The sequence below is a fragment of the Chelonus insularis genome, unplaced genomic scaffold (genome assembly GCF_013357705.1).
Source record: "Chelonus insularis isolate UGA/USDA-ARS -01 unplaced genomic scaffold, ASM1335770v1 contig_93_pilon, whole genome shotgun sequence".
NCBI lineage: Eukaryota > Metazoa > Arthropoda > Insecta > Hymenoptera > Braconidae > Chelonus > Chelonus insularis.
In genome coordinates this window covers 1,605,823-1,624,222 of record NW_023276782.1, presented here as the reverse complement: position 1 = coordinate 1,624,222, position 18,400 = coordinate 1,605,823, and the positions used below count along the sequence as shown (strand labels likewise).

The following is an 18,400-nucleotide window of genomic DNA, read 5'->3' as shown; positions in this document are numbered from 1 at the left end:
TTAATTTTACAGCTAATGAACTCCGTATTTTTTAAATAAATATTTATAAGTGGCCTATTTTTTTTTTTTACTTGTAATGTTAGATGTTGTATTAATAAGATAAGTTTTATTTAACTATGATGTTAAATTTGTAAAAAATTCGAGATACAATAAATTGTTGGAATGTGGTTTAACTTGTCAATAATTTAGATGATTATATATCATTTGGAACTAATTATTTATTAAAAATTTATAATAATACTTTATAAAAAAATTAATAGAAAATATTCCATAGGGTTTTTAATCTTTTTTTTTTCTTTGCCAATATTTCTTAATTAAAATTATATAGTTCTTTTCTATATTTAATTTTTTTTTACAAAGGACGCTTTATAAAATAATTTTCAATAAAACAATGCATGTAAATTGAATGAGAATGCTCTGTTTTTGTTTTTAAATTAGTTTAATTAAAAGCAAACATTTATTTTGACAAAAAGACAAAAAAGATTCTATTAAAGTAAAAATAATTATAATTTTTTTTACCAAGAACAAATATTATTTTTTATCTTCCATGACAAGTACTTTTTTTCTTTGATAAAACATTTTTTTTTTTATTATTACCAAACATAGTACGTATTTTTCTATAGTTCTGATTGCAAATTCTTTTATTACTTTTTTCCGTAACATACTTTTTATTTACCAAAAAAAAAACTAACACTAAAATATTGTGATAAAATCTTTTGAATTTGAGGGAAAACAGAACAAAAAAATACAAAGTTCAAATTTTATAAACAAATCTGAACAGAAGTAGTGAAAAAATGTAAAGTAGAAATAATACAATAAAAAAGAAAATAAAAAGTAGATTTACATGCAATTTTCTATCAAGTTTGATGTGCAAAAACTGCTCTCACTTTACAAGTGAATGTTTTTTTTTATATTATCTTTTATTTCTATTTATGTATAATATAATGTTGAATACACTTGAGGTACATTTGAATTTTCATTTTTTCAATAAACATTCATTATATTTATATCATGTTAAACGACTCATTTTGAAAGATAAACATAATGATAAAATATAATTGGTTTCTTTTTGTTTTCTTAGCGACATGCAAGGGCCACTGTTGCAGCCAACAGACTGAAGATCAACTGCGACAACAAGCAAGAGCAGACTTTCATAGTCTGATACACCACCACAGCAGAACTTTGCAAGGTTTACTTGCCACGACAGCAGATGCTTTGAGGGGTAAGTTCTAAATTGATAAACTTATCTTAAAATTAATCTTGTAAAGAAAACGTGCGTAAGATTTACGGTGTTACTGGTGAGATATAATTAACAACGCATTGTTAAAAGACAATTTATATAGAAATACTTTTCATAAAATTAGGTTGTATATTTCTTTTAGTAGTGTTTATATATATTTTTAAAAACATGATAATTATCAAATGTGATGAGATATTTTTATTTCTCACGTGCTTTAATTACCACTTATATTATTTTATGAATTATTAGAGCATGGAATAAAATGTGCAAAAAAATTACAAGTTGTATTAATAAATATTACATTTACTTTTAAATAAACTTTTATTATTTTTAGGTATTTAAATGATAATATTGTAAATAAAAAAAAATAATATTATGCATAAAAAAATTTTAATCTATTTATTATTATTGTTATTACTTTTAATTTTTTATAAAAGTGAGATAAGTAGAAACGTTTTTTTAAAAAAAAAAAAAAGGCAAAATCTTTTTCCTGATAACTTCAATCTCGTTTTTTTTCAAGGGAACTTTTTCGTATTGGAGTTCTTTTCCCTCGACACACTATTTTCTCTGAGAAAGAAGTTTTTATCTTTTCATATTCTATCATTTAAATAATTATATAATAATTTAGTGCTCACTAAATAATATATAAAGAAGTATAATTACATTTTTCAAGTATTTTTATTTTTAAATAATTTTACAGACATTATGTAAGATTAAAATTGTCTTGAATACTTCATCTCAAACTGATTATTATTTATTTTATAATAATTATTTTTATATTTTATCATTATTATTATTATCATTTAAATGTTTTGAAATTATTGTGAATTTCTTTAATTATAACGTTTAAAAGAATAATATATTTTAAATATAAAATTGTAAAGAATAATGTTTAAATATTTATGAGCATTTTAGGATATTATACTTACATATATATTTTAAATGGTTTTTTTTTGCAATTGTATTGTACTTGATGAAAAAGAACTCATCATGTTGGTGGAGTTAATCTACTATGATGCCAATAAAGAATACAATTTAAAAAAAACCAATCTACTAGACTATTTATTTTTTTCTGGTCTTAGTATACAACAAACAAAAAAATAAACAGTCTACAAAATCGAATAAAAACTAACGGAATAGCGAATTTCCCACATTTTCAAGGGAATTTCGGGGTTGCATCAAAGGCCGAGAGACGAAAGGCAGGATGAAAGAGAGAAAGGAGAAAAATGCGGTTCAACAGGCATCGGAACGCGAGTACATAATATATAGAAAGAGCAAGTAGTAGGGTAGAATTGAGAGAAAAGGGAGACCAGTTTGGTTCATGTGCAGCTTTCGTTATACGTTCTGTTGGAGACTTGAAGAGTTTGCAAAGTGAAGAATAAACGAAGAAGAAGCAGAGAAAGACGGTTTAGGTTGGCTTTCTCGCGCTCAAACAAACTCAGTCACTCGCCGTATAAGGCCATGTCGTACAATCCTCGCACGCCCGGGCGAGAGACTCCTTCTATATGTACTCTTTTACAACCTCGTCCTCCGCAGCTTCTGAGCCACTTGGCTGCCTTGTGAATTGCGATCGAGTATTGCAATTAAGTCGATTGCATGATTCGATATGTCTGTACTTTCCTTTTTTTTTTTTTCATTTTCAATAATTAATTTATTATAGATATTTTTAAATTTAAGAAAGGAAAAACATTGTAAAGATCTTTTTTTTAATAAAAATGACTGTGATAATCAAGAAATCATCAATTGATAAATAATGAAGATAACAAAAATAAATAAATGATTTTAAACATTATTTGATGTTGAGAAGATTCGTGCTTTTTTATTAATAAAAAATTTTTAATTAAAACTTTAAATAATCATAATTATTATTATTATTATTATTGTTGTTGTTATGTTAAAGAAAGAATTAACATTTTTACAACAAATACCTTTATGTCGTTAATGAATTTCATTGGCATTACTTTGACATAATGCATTTGTAATTAATGCCCCTCAATTGTAATTTTCGAATGAATTTCTGGAATTCATTCTTTCGATAATAAAAAAAAAAGCTAAGGAATCCAGTGTAGGGTCAATTCTTTTCTTACAATAAAATCACAGTAGTAGATTTAATATTGATTTAAAAAATTATTAATACAATAATTTATTTTCATTGCACATTTTATTTATTTATTTATTTAATAGTTGAAGTATTAAATATAAGTATCCAAGTACAGATCCATGTGATAATTTTAAAAAAATTCATGTAATCGATATCTTCAAATAATTTATTGATAAATTCGATGCTAATGATAAGTTTCTTGTGAAATTTCTGATAATTTTCAATTATTAATGAGATGTCGTTAAATTTTTGTCTCAAACCCAGTATCAGGCAATAATTTGATCATTAAAGTGTTGAATAAATTATTCAATTAAATTGTCTCATAAGTAATTTAATGTTTTTATTAATCAAAAATGTGTAAGTACAAAAAAAAATGTATTATCATAAATGAATGATATTAAATTTGACAAAATAATAATATTATAATAATGATGATGGTGATGATGATTTTCAAACATGATTTAAATTTAAGTGTTGTGCCTACTTAAGTAGACAACCAAAAACTTATAGTCTATCCATACTTGGTTTATTAAAAATTTATAGAAAGCAAGAACCGAAAAGTACTCAGAAGTGGTAAGAATATTTTATTCAGAAGCTTGAATAAAACATAATATGTTACTCGGAAAAAAACGTTCTTGAAAACAACGAAGAAAATTATTACAAAATTTTACAGAAAAAATGAGCACTATTATTTGTACATTTTTTTTCTTCATAAGCTCACAAATAAAAAATATTTACGATAACTAAATTTTATAAGTTAACAATAATAATTTAGACATCAGTATAAATGAATCAGATTAGAATAATTTTAATTTATTTTTTAAACTTTAATAATAAGTGTGAAATAAATATTCTATATATCGTCTAGGTTATTGAATTATCCTTATTAATAACTATAATGATTAATAAACACTTTGAAAATGCATTTTTTTCGAGGTTATTGCAATTTTAGAGCTGAGTCATAGTCGATTCGACGTAAAATAAATTTAGCAGGCACTAAACGTGCTCTCGATGCATACTTGCATAAACAGATTACAAAAACGTGATCTGTAGAACTGATTAACTATCGCAATCATCGTTTACACTTGATATCATCGATATTAATAGTCAATACTAATCAAATAATAAAAACAAAAGAAATAATTTTCAAAAACAAAGAAATAAAAAAAAAAAAAATAATAGCGTATCAGTCGAAGTTAATGGAAAAATGTAATCTCTTGAGGTATTCTTCAATGTGGTTTTCAAGATATGAAAAGCTGTCGAGTTAAAAATAAGATGAGAAAGGAGTTAAACGAGAAGACGGACAGGAATAAAAGGGAAGAAACGACAGGGTAGGGGTGGAATCCGGAACGAAACGCCTACACGAGACTATCGTGCGTGGAATCTCGATCGAGCTATCTCTGCTTAAGTAGAGGATAAAATTCTCCAACTCTTCACATACGTATAGATATATAGATTTCACCAATCCTACACACTCAAACTTGTTCTTCCTTCTGGCTTGGATCTACGTGCAATCTCAGCCCCGGTTTTAAGACTACCAGCAGATGAAAACCTGCTGAAAATTGGAGGACAAACCTCGACCAAATCGTGCTTTCCATTTTAATTTCCATACTTCCATTCATAAAATCCAAATCGTTGAGAATGTGCACATGTAGATATGGTAGATCTTGGAATTTATAGCTCTTATGACCTATCTAAATATCCTACAATATCGTGGGATTAAATTCCTCTAACTTCATTTCTCTGAATTAGTTACTAAATTTTATAGTATTCCTTTTTGTACTCAACTGGATTCCTTGCGGTGAATAATGTTGGAAAATTATGTACTTCAAGCTTTGAGAGATTGTTGAGAGAAGTGTTAAGTGGAAATGGAAAGTGGTCAGACATATAAGAGTGTGATGTGATTAGAATTTCTTTTTTCTTTTTTATTCTAAAGATTTATTGGACTTGATTTTTTTTAATGGATTATCTTTTATGCACTCTTTTAAAGAAGATTTTGAGAGAATTTTTTGTTATCTTCATTTAGAAGATTTATTTACTGGTGTAATAAATTTTAAACTTTATTTTGAATTATTAATTGATGAAAAAATGTAGTTTGGCATTTGATTTAAAGCCCCTATTGATGTTATATAAAATACTTACATTAAATTTAAAAAATTTTCAAGAATTTTTGGTGAATAATAAGGAATAAAGAAATGCAGACTTCAGAAGTAAATATCATTAATGAGAATAATCAATTTTATTTATTGTGATTTACAGTCAAATTTATTCTTCAATACAGAAAAAAAAAAATTTTGCTTGTAATTACGAGATTAAATATTTCTTATCCTTCTCATTATAATCAGTTTTAAATGTGTCATTCCATGGCATCGATTTCCAATGTAATTATAAAAAATAAAATGAAATTCCATTGAATGTAACCAATTAGTTGATTCACAAAAAAAAAAAAAATAAAATACTTAATGAATAAACTGCGAAATATATTAGCTTATGTGTTGATGTTCGTAAAAATGAAACACATGCAGCAGATATATTCTGTTAAAGAAGCCTAAATCCGAAACAAATTGAAAATAATTTATCTCTAGCAAAAAAAGAACTAAAACCAACATATTTTCTTAAGATAAAAATATTTATTATTTTATTATCTGCATGACAATCTTTATAAGAACATGATAGTCATGAATTTTGAAGCTTATTAATGAAACAAAAAGTGTATTTTACAATATATAACAACACTCGTGTGAGAATAATTGGCACAGCAACATAGTAAGTTGATAGAAAAAAAATTATTTATCACTTAATCTACAGAAAAGTAAAATATTAATGTGCTTAATCATTATTCAGAATTCAATTTCCAAGCAATAAATATTACTATCTAAAATCAAAAGTCATTAATTAATGTCTTTCGATAAAATAATCTTTTTGTAAAGAGTTAAATAAGGAGTCTTCTTAATCCAATAATATTGCGGCAGTGACGGATAGGTATGATTTGCTTAGAATAGTGATTGAGACAAAGATAGAATGAATGATTTAGTTGATCTATACGTGGATAGTAATAGAAGAGACAAGAACATACAGAGAAATTCTTTAGTAACAGAGACTTGATTCAACACCATGCATTCAAACATGCAACTGCTACGCAGTCGTTGTTGTACATTCGTTTGACCGACACCACCATCTACCCCCTCGTCCATTTTCTCCTGGTACCCTCCGGCTATCGACGATGAATACGTGCGATGCTTTGAAAACATTCGCCAACTGCATGAAATAGAATGTCCAAGTCGATTCACCGTTTGATCTGTCGCACCAGTCAGCTTCAATACAGGTGTCATTTTATTCAGTTCATTAACCCTTTTCTTCAGCCTTCGAGAATTCATATATGTCACGAGAAAAAGTCCCCTGATGAATTGCTTCAGTATTTTTTCATCATCATTTTTATGGTAATTTACATCGTACTCCTTTTTTTGTCTCTAGAACTAACACAATCATTTCTTTCTATTTCTCATTGTGTCGTGAATGAATACTACAAAAAATTGTTGAACGCATTTTGAGGTCGAATTTGTATTAATTATAAGTAATTTTATAATTAGAAACATCTGTTGGATTATTATTTAAATAAAATTAATGATAGAAAAAAATATTACATGGATTAAGAATTTTTTTTTTCTAATGGAGATTTATTAAATTAAAGTAAATTTCTTTAAGTAAATAAATGGTCTATTAAGTTACGTTATGCTTTGGTAGACACAGTTGATTTCACCATTCAATTACCATTTTATGGCCTCATTGATTAAACTGACCAATTCTCATTATTTTTATTTTACTTCAAAAAATGTTCATTCTAACAAATGAGCATTTTTTATCAAACTTTCCGTTTACTTTATTTGATCAATAATTTCAAGTTTTCTGAAGAAAAAAAAATTAATTATTAATAAAAAATATTAGGAGAAGGAAGAGTAAAGTGGAAAGCTCGAGAAAATTTACTAATTTATCAAAATGAGCTTAAAAATACTCATTGCGTCTTTTATTTATTAATTTTTTAATTTATTAATGCATTGAAAATTATTAATATTTGTTAATATATTTATTAATTTGTTGATTCAAATTTTTTTCTTTAACTGAATAAGTTAATTTTCTAATGAATGTTTAATAACTTTTAAAATAATTAAAAAATTTTAACTCAATGTAAATAAGTCTCCTTATCGACTCAGTTTATCTCGTGAAAAAAAAAAGCTGTACAAAAAAGAATCAGAAAAAAATGTCTGTCTTTAATTAAAACTTGATAGTTCTTTAGGTTCTTAAATGGATTTCTAGAACACTGATCCTTAAATAAATGATACTGATAAAAAATACGTTGAAAATTAATCCTTACAGGTAATATCCCATTGAACGAATAACCGCAGATTAAATGATCTTTCAGGGAAAGAGTACTTGAGATTAACGTCCTTTGAAGAGTCTTTAAAATAATTAGAATTAATTACGTTAAAAGTTTACTGAAATCTAATAAAATCATTTACCTTTAGACTTTGTATGGTTCAATCTATAGAAATAGTATTCATAATTCTACCATAAAAGGCTAACTTTACGATTACTTTTTGCCACAAATCTATCGTGATTCATTTTTTTTCATAGCTAAAAAATGTAAAGTTGTATTATGGAATGTATGCAAAAATGAAAAAAATAAAATGAGTATTACACTCACGAGTAATTATTGATGACATTTAAAACAAAAAATATAGAAAAATCTTTATCTCATAATTTTTTAATAGAAAAAAATGAAATAAAGATTATTGACTTATAAGCAAAAAATTAAAAACTTTTAGCGAATTGACAGCTTTCAGTTGATTATTTGCAGCTGTTATGACTGATGGAAAATACGATGCAAAATTCCAATTTTCACCGCATTTCATTCCATTAGAAATCATAATCCATAATGCATTCTTATAGATTTTTTTTTCTTCATTCATTTCTCCATATTGACTGTGAAAAGTTTTACTTATTTTCGTCCATATATATTGTAAATATATTATATTAATATTCTAAGCACTTTAACTGTGCATGACATGAAATAAAAATATGTGCAAAATACATATTATATTTTTTTAAGACTAATAAATTAGTTTACTCAATTTGCTAATTTTATTTTGTAGTAAAATAAATGAATCAATAAATGATTATATTTTGATAAGAGGATAAATTGCTTTTTTCATTAAAATAGAAAGCAAATATTTTGCTAAATTTGATCAGATAATATAAACGAAGTTTGAAACATTCTTTAATAGTTCTTTTTATAGATCAACGCTTTTTGGAGTAAGTTTAACATTTTATTATACTGTTGTATTTATGTTGCTCTAAAAAGTGTTTCTTTTTCTGCTAAATTTAATTTCACAATAAAAAATATACAACAGAATAAAACAAGTAGCAGTGAGCAAAGATGAATAAAAAACACAACACAGCATTAATTGATAAGAAAATAGCATTTATTTATCGGCATAGTAAATTTCCACAAATTTAAAATTTGCACAAAGGCTTGAAGAGAGTGTTGATTACGAAACAAGATTTAATTTCAATGGAAATACATAACGTGCATGAATGGGTGTGCCTTGTCGGCTCGTTTAAAGTTTAGCTCGTGGAGTTTAAATGACGACAGAGTGGAAGAGAGAGAGAGAGAGAGAGATGAGAGGGACGATGTAAAGAAATAAGAAAGTGGGACGTGCTATTTTCGTTACATTCAGGTGCTTGAGGAATACTTACCACAATAACTTTTGCAGAGTTTGCTTCCAGATCCAATAGGCCTTTGTCATCAAAAGAAAAATATATAAGAATAAGAAATAAAGTTTTCTCAAAAAAGATTGAGGTTAAAGATCTATTTTCTGCCCATCTTCATTCAAACAACTAACTAATGAATATCAACACTTTCTTGTTGGAGAAGAAGAAGAAAAAAATAAACCCAACGAACCAGAAATTTCATATCTCTATATTGGAACATGAATTTATCGTTTATACAAGCTTAGACATAACTATGACGTGACATTTTAGCGGTCGTAGTTAAAATAAACATGTCAGTTAAAATCAACAACTCGCCGATTGTCTTGTGACATATCCAAGCGAATAAATTAGTCAATAATCAATGGCCGATTAATCATTCGATTATCGACTGAGTGTGTTAAACATAGTGCAAAAGTGTAGATTGAAGTTATAAACAAACCGGAGGAATTTGAATTGTTTCATGTATTTACACATTTGTTAGCTTTATTAGAGAGAGAGAGAGAGAGAGAGAGAGAGAGAGAGAGAGAGGGAGAGTGAAGCAAAGTCTAGTTTCGCTCGTGTCGTTGCCGCGGCAACCTGCAGACTTCTCTCCCTTTCAACCATTCTCTCTTATTCTTGTGGTACTTCAGCCGTTACTTTACGCATCATTCTATTTTTATAACCCCACACATAGACCCTTATTTCCTCTGTTTTCACAAAATTTTTTTACATATTCAGGTATAAATTACAATTCACTGATTTATTATGTAAAGACCCTTTCTTTTTTTTGTTTCTTTGTACACATACGCGTTCATTTGCTGAACTCGTTAAGTATTTTAGCAAAAGTATTTGAAAAAGTGTAGTTAAATGCTTTCTTGGTATTTTATTCGTCATTTTACTTGAAAGAATATTTGAATAAGGTATTTAACGTTGGAATTATATTGAAGATGGTATGAGAAGTATAGAAAAATGAACTTGGTGTTGTAATTTTATTCATTTGTTCGAGATAAATATTTGTGTAGGCAAACTAATTATACTGCGATTTAGTAATTTGATTTTAGTGGTTGATAATTGGTTGAGAAATCAGTTTAAATCAATAGAAGAATAAAAATAACATTTGTTTAATTGAATGAAACTTTATACTCTTATTAGATCAATGTTTTCACTAACAATTCAAGTTAGTTTGTTAATATCTGAAAAACTTTCCTAGCGTGTTCAAACATCCTGATAATTTTTTTTATCAATACAAACGCAGAGTAAATAAAGCAAAGCATTGGGGAATTTTATTGGCAAATGTTTTTTAATGTTCAAAAGTGAATATAAATTTTATAAATCCATCAATACTCATACTATGTATATTATTTACACAGTAAAAATCAAATAAAAACACTCGAGTTCAAAAATGTAACAATATTTTCAAAATTAACTGCTGAAATTCCTTTTTTCAATTTTCTATTACTCCAAATAAATATGTTATGATCAAATAAGAATTATATTAATGTTATTTACGAATATTAAAATTATTAATAATTAAAAATATTTTAAATCTCCTTATTGAGACTTAAAGTTTATTATTTCCTTCAAATATAAATAAATAAAATAAATTTAATCCATGTCGTTTCTGCACAGACTGAAGTTTAATAAAATTTGCAGACGATAACAAAAAAATTTTCATATAAAACAACATAAGGGTTAACCAATAACAGTCCGACATTCAGGAAGACGAATCGTTGGTAGAAAATAATTGTATACAAAAATGTAAATCGTAAAATCAATGAATATTTATGAGAGATAGTGTATTATTTAATATCGACTTTTTGCAAATTCAATTTCACCCTTACAAGGTCGTATTTTTTAGTATTATTTTACAACAATCATCTAAAGTATTCAGAGATAAATAATTAACTACTCCAAAAGTGTTTAATCATTTAATTATTAATATACTGTAAATTTAGTGGCTTAAAACATTTCCAAATTATTTACACATACCAATTAATTTATTTAATGTGTTTATTTTTATAATTAAATTATCCTAACAGATAAATATTAACATTGAATTAAAATATTGACATTGCCATTTATAAATAGATACTCATTTAAATGTTGTTTGTTAGGAAGAGGTTTGCAAAAAAATTTTATTTGGTTAGTAATTGATAAAGAGTTCAGCTAAAGGTTAAGTAAAAAGTGAAATAATGCAGTTTTAGCATCCCAAAAATATAATTTCCCTATCACATTATGAATATTTATACCCATATGTAAATATTCAAATGAGGTTTTTTTTAGTAAAATGACTCTATTGGATGCATTAATAACTCGAGATTAGTTTATTTTTATGAAATTAAAACAAGAGAGTTGTATATTATTTCAGTATTTTATGGAGGCTATTTAAACCAAGTAGAATTATAGAAACATAAATTATCAATAATATTATCCGACCTAAAGTGATATAGATATTCATAGATCAGAGATATCGATAAGTAATGGCTTTAAATTCACATTTCGATTTCGTTGTAAATTTAATAGCAATAAGATAACTATTATTTTAAAAATATATGTAATGAAATTTTCTATTAATATTCAATCAAAAGATACACATGCACAATTTGTTTTATATTTTATGGGTTTAGATAAATTGATTGATAGAGTGGCTTTTATATAAATTGAAACAAAAAAAAATGAATGAGAAATCTATGCTACTAGAAATTTATATTTAATTTAATTGAAAAAATATAAAACTCCAAGTTGACTCTTCTCGAGTATAACTTCATTGTTCTCTTCAGTGTATATTGTTTTGCAGAAACATTTGATTGATCTTTTAATAGAAAATATATATAAAATACTCTTTGTTAAATAATTTACTGATTACATCATTCAGAACGGATATGTTACAATCAGAATATTAATCTGATAATTTTTCGATTGAATGAACAAGAGTTTAAATATAAAAATTATTATTATTATTATCATTATTACTTTATAATAATAATTATTATTATAATAATGACAATTATTAAATTATTCTTAAAATTTTCTTAATTTAATAATGATGTCTGAAGATACTCTTCAACACTTCACGAGTTCACATAGTTTTCACACTCCAATTAAGTGCACAGAAGATGCAAATTACCAAGCGTTTGCTTTATGAATGTCTTTATTTTAAAGAGACGTAGGAGTTATTTTTTATATAATAATAATTGTAATATTTTTGTATTAATTTATTTTTTCAAAGTTGTAAAAGTAATGTTAAAAAAACATTTCCAATAATTTCCAAAAATTTAAAGTTCATTTTAAATAATTAAATTAAAATTTTTAATCGTTTTTTAATGACACGACTGTTAAATTAGAAATTTTGCATAATTTATGGCTATTTTTTTATTATCTATACGTTTAGATTTTTTTACAGATAATAATGCATTGAATGATAAAAGTTATCTCCACATAAATTACAATCCATTAGAAAAAATTTAAAATTTTTCCTAAGATTGTGTGAAATATAAATTGATACCATATTAATTGATTAATGCAATCAATACAAATCTCATTGATTAATCAGAATATTATTCCTGACCATAATTGCTGGATACTAATTGAACAGAACGAGAAATGTACCACTTAGAATCCGAGTGGAATCTATAAAAATAAACATTAAATGTTGAATAATTTTTATTTCGAGAGATTGCATAAAATTAAGATATGCATTTGATAGTCAAATATCTTAATTGATTTGATTATATGACACCTGATTTTTATTCGAGCTAAAATTTTCAATTAAATGGTACGATTTGAATGTGAAATAATGGCATTCTTGGAATATCGACTCCAATAAGAGAAATGAGATGAAAAAATACCACCATCATTTGCATCTTAAGTTTCAGGGATTTTTTTTTATTTACACTCAATCGCTGAGAGTTGTAAGCGAACCACTTCTGGACAAGTGGTACCACTTGTGGCTAATCGAATGTAATCGATATCGACGGAGGGAGATAAAGTGAGATAGAAATATTAAGAGCAATGACCATTAAATGTTCAACTCGTTTTATTGCATAAGTACCATTGTGAGTTTAATTGACGCCTAACTCATGGCATCGGCCTAAAACTTGTGTAATTATTTGTTCGCGTAATGGCTGAGAAAGTTATAATCGGCTGGACGTGTAGTTCGTTGCCATGTTGCTAAGTAGAAGGGGAAAATTAGTTCATGAGACCCAGGAGATTCCTGATGCTCTTTCCCACGTGCTTTTTTATTTAGTTTTTTTTATTCTTAAACTTCCCACCTTGTTTTAACTAAATTTAACCCCTGAACGATACAATTGTAATTGATTCGTAATTACACCATTTTTATTTCGATCCCATCATGATATTTTTTGTGCTTACCTTCATACATTATTTTACAAAATTATCATAAGAATATTTGACTTTGATGCAGACATTTTTTACCCTATTTACCGTCAGAGTTTTAAATAAAATTTGAATCCACAAAAAATGCTAAATTTAGGAATTTAAAAGTAACTTGGAATATACGATGATGAAAATTCAATTCAGTGTTATTGTTTCTAGAAATAAAATTGGAAAAAAAAACATTTATTAAAACCGTTAAATTTGTAGAACTTATCAACTGTTTTTTTGTTTATTTTTATTGATAAAATAATTCATTGTTTACTTTTAATTAAACAGATATGTTTTAATAATGATTGTAATAAAAAAAAAAAAACAAAGTTGATTAATTGAACAAATTAATACAATTGATTGGCTCAATTTGAATACATTAAAAAAATTAATTAAAGTAACTATTAACTTTTGATGCGATTAATGAAAATTGGCAGCTAACATTAGCTCATTTAAATTTTACCTCTCACTCATTATTAACCTTCTCGGTTGACCCTAAAATAAAACTAATTTAAATCATATTTTATAGTGCAAATTATATGGAGAAAAAAAATTTAAATACAACATTGAAACTTTTCCCATTATTAACATCAACTTGTCACAAAGCATAAATAATTTATAAATTGTTTTTTTTTTTTTTCATTGCAGAGGCAGTAACTTCTCTGGCACGTCAGTCTGAAAATAAGACACTGATCCTGTTTGAGCAAGTCTACAGATCAATGTCATTGCAAAGCAGACCGTCCATCAATGCTTTGTATCAAGCAATGGTAGACTATGTGTCACCCAGCAATACTCCAGACACTCTTCAGCAACTATTGAGTCGTGAAATGCTTCAAGAACGTTTCATTGAATTTTTCACAAAGCTTTTTCCTATTGCTTATCATCACGCAGTAAATCCACATGAACAAGACTTCACTGAAAAATTCAAGAAATGTTTGTATGAGGCAATGGATGAGATTCAACCTTTTGGAGACATACCTAAGCAAATATCACAATCGGTGAGCAAAAGTCTTGAGGCTGCTCGTGTGCTTGTTCAAGCTCTTACTCTTGGCAAAACTGTCATGGACCAGACAGACAGTGTACTTTTTTCTGGAACCAGTCCCCATCAAACTGCTTGCTATGAGGCACTACTCAGAATGACGTATTGTCCCAAGTGCTCTGGACATGGCTCTTCAATCCAACCCTGCGGGGGTCTCTGTACCAATGTTATGAGGTAAAATGTACCTACTATATACTCGAATACATACCAAACTTCAAACAACTCTCTTATTGATAGAGTATCCTAGATAAAAGTAATATTCTTGATAAATAGCACAACTATGGACAATTGATTTTGATATAAATAACTATCAAGTTTGAATATATGTTATGTATAAATCATTTTAATCTTTTTAAGAATATTTTCTTGAACAATAATTTAGAATTCTTAAATGCATCCCAGGGGTACTATTATTTCTTTTGAAAGAAAATTCTTAGATAAAAGAATTCACTAAGGGAAAAGTAGCTTTCAAATGAACGATTTTTAAAATGTAATTTAGATTAGTTCAACTAGAGAATATCGAGATACACACTCTAGTCAGAGTCTTTATAATAATGTGAATTAAAAAACTTTATTTTAATTATTCAAGATAGTTTATTAATATAAATAAATTATTTTCTAAAATTTAATGATAATCAATTAGTTAAATTTACATTAAAAAATGATATTGTCTAATTATATCATAAAATGTACTGAGAGTTTATTTATAGACTGTACAAGATAAAGTTTTTTATTATTGATTTGATAGTAATAAAAAAAAGAAGTTAATCAAAAGGAAACATTTGTTGTTAATAACGGTTATCAGAACTCAATAACTCATTTTGTTACATTGATATTGAAGAGAGAATTACCACAATAATAATTCAAAAGTAAATGTTTTGTTTTCAACAATAATGATGAAATATAAAATCCTCTACAATCATTCTCTTGCTTATTACATAACAATCAGTAAATATTAACAAGTTTGGAATTTCATTCAAAAAGTCTTTTATATAAATAAAATAAATAATTCATTGACGATTCATTTAATGTTGAATACAATTTTCCAAGTTAAGGTGAATAGAGATAAAAAAATTTATCACGCGAAAAATACATTTACAAACGATTTGATTTATTGAACAATTTTGATACAATATTTTCTCAGCTCAAGTAATTCTTGTCCTCTCAGCGGAAAATTTTTGTTGGAGCGGAAAAAGGGATAAGTCGACAAAACTCTAAATCATTTTTTGAGATATTGAATTCTTATACCACATTACATAAATCTTTTAAGACGATTTTGTTTGAAGTGTTAAATTTGAAAAATGTTATTTCATTTTTTCTTTACCTATTAAATCTGTATCTAATGGTAAAGAGTAAATATCATGTCGATTCAATTTATTTTATATTTACAATTGAACTTTAGTTGTGTAATATTTTCCATTTAAATAATTGATAAATTTTATGCAAACAGAAGCATTGAGAGAATATGAGAAATGTGCTAATATATACAATACTTTATTGTTTGACATACAATTGAAGTTAAATCCATTGAAAATATTGGAAATAAACAATGATATATAATCTGATTTTAAAATAAATGTAGTGAAGTAAAGGTAAAACATTGAAATTTATAGCTGATTGATGAGTCCTTTTTTTTATTTAAGTGAAAATTGCATAAATATGATGTAATAAATAGCTTGTTGAAAAAAATATAACTTTGACTTTAATGTGAATTGTCTAGCCATTATTCAAAACATCTCATAGGAAAGTATAAAAAGATGTTGTACTAAATTTTTTGCTTATTTGACTTAAAGATAAAAAATAACGATTGGTAAAAAGTGAATGTTGTGATTATTATTTTATAAATAAGTTTTTTCATTATACATGAATAACATCCTGTATGTCAATTATGTTTGTTAATTTTGATTAATGAAGACTCTTTTTTCTTAAATTGTATTTAAAAACCACAATCACAATCATAAATTAAATAATAAGCAAACAGATTTATGGTAATTAGAAACCATATCATTACTGTAGTGTTCAAAATTTACTATCAATATATTCCTTCAAGTAAAAAAGTAATTAAGTGATGAATAATAATAAAAGTCAATTATAAATTGAAATAATCCAACATGTTGCTGAACACTAAAAATTGTTAAAAAATTATAAGAAGTTACTTTAAATGTTGACTCTATTTATTGAAGCTTGAATAAATAATGTTTTTCCTTCAAACTAGGATTGATAGAAACTAGTGCTTATTTACAGTAAGTTTCTAAGTCATGAACTAATTACCAAGTTATTACAATGTTTACAAATAAACATAAATATTTTGCTTTATGATTAAATGGCCTGTAATCCTCTTTATCTCTTTTAGTTTTTTATTTTAACAATAAACATGAGATTACTTATGTAATAATTATAAAAATGATACAAGAGTGATTAAATAAGGAAATCAATCACCAGTTATTAATAAAGAAACCCAAAAGTTGTCATGAGAAAGAGATTTATGAAAGCTAAATGTCCAAAGTTAAAATATTTCTTTTAATCAAGAAACTAGTAGCTTTATTGATTTTGTTGGAAAGTTTTCTTCTCTGACGATCTAGTTTCACAACAATATACATCTAGAATTTTGATTGCTAGAAACAAGTAGCAAATATAATAATAGCTCGTAAAATATTATCTAGAAAAGTATGAGTATTTGAATAAATGAAATATGATTTACTTTTCAGAGGATGCTTGACAGAGCCAGCATCTGAATTGGATCTAGCTTGGTCTGGATATGTCGACACCGTAGATCGTCTGGTGGTTGCTGTTGATGGTCGTGATGAATCTGGTTTAGATGCTGAAAGAGCAATACGACAGTTAGACACTCGTATATCTGATGCTATTATGCATGCAATGGAAAATGGTCCAGCACTTGACGAGAAGGTAAGTGCGAAAATCTTCAAGTTTGTTGGAAAGTTTTTGAGTGTGGGATTTAAGAGGTTTAATACAACAGCTATATGTAGGCGGTAAAGATGAGTTGATGCTTTTTCTTCTTTGTATTCTTATTTTAAATATCTTCAATGCGACCGGATGCCGCTCCCTCATTGGCCGACGAGGGTCGGCATGAGCAAACTGTGAAGGAGAAACTGAAGGAATTAATTCATGCACGCGATGAAACACTTGGCAAGTTGTTCTTGTTGTTGACTAATTACAAAAAATTCTACCAGTCACGTGTTGAATAGGCTTCAAACATACCATACGTGAGTGTAGGGTAATGATTAGCAAATAAAAAGACTTTAAACCAAGCTGACGAATAAAGAAAAAAATAGACAATAACAACGATGAGAGTCTCTCAATGAAAGAAGCTTGGGAGTCCAATGAAACATGTTCCAGTCCTTTGACCTCTTCAGAGGGTCAGACTTAGAACTCATTTCACCTTTTGTATTGTTTAAAATTTTTTTATTTATTAATCAATGATTCAGCTGATTTTTCAATTTGATAAATATTATAATCAATTGGAAAAATTTATCTCAAGTTTTAGTGAATGAAGAAGACATTTTTTTGATTGGAAAGGTTGAGGTGTGGTTTTCTTTTTTTTTTTTTGAAGAGATCATTTCGTGTGGGATTTTTATTAAAATGTCTGGAACCTGTGAACCGGAAATAGGAGGTTTCGTGATACGATTTTTAGAGAATTTTTTGACAAAGAAAATGAGCAGTAGATCTCATCTTTTGTGGTTGATGATTTATAGGATATTAATTTTTTTGTAGTAAGCGTTGACTTCTTTGTTTGTTTATAAGCATTAGCTTCTTGCACGGTTTTTATTTAAAATCTATGTCTTGTAAACAAATAAGCGTGAAGAGATGGTTCTGGGTTCATTTTCTTTGCTTTTTATTTCTCTGAAAACATTTGACTCCAGTTCAATAG

The 18,400-nt window shown here is 26.5% G+C and overlaps 1 protein-coding gene across 1 annotated transcript in view; it reads left to right on the top strand.

The window, feature by feature from the left end:
- The window catches only part of dally (division abnormally delayed protein), a 63,770-nt gene that overhangs the window by 5,752 nt on the left and 39,618 nt on the right, over nucleotides 1-18,400 (top strand). The window contains exons 2-4 of the mRNA XM_035092414.1: nucleotides 1,082-1,222; nucleotides 14,121-14,685; nucleotides 17,220-17,418. Coding sequence (XP_034948305.1) covers nucleotides 1,082-1,222; nucleotides 14,121-14,685; nucleotides 17,220-17,418 — 905 coding nt within the window. The remainder of the gene's footprint in view (nucleotides 1-1,081; nucleotides 1,223-14,120; nucleotides 14,686-17,219; nucleotides 17,419-18,400) is intronic.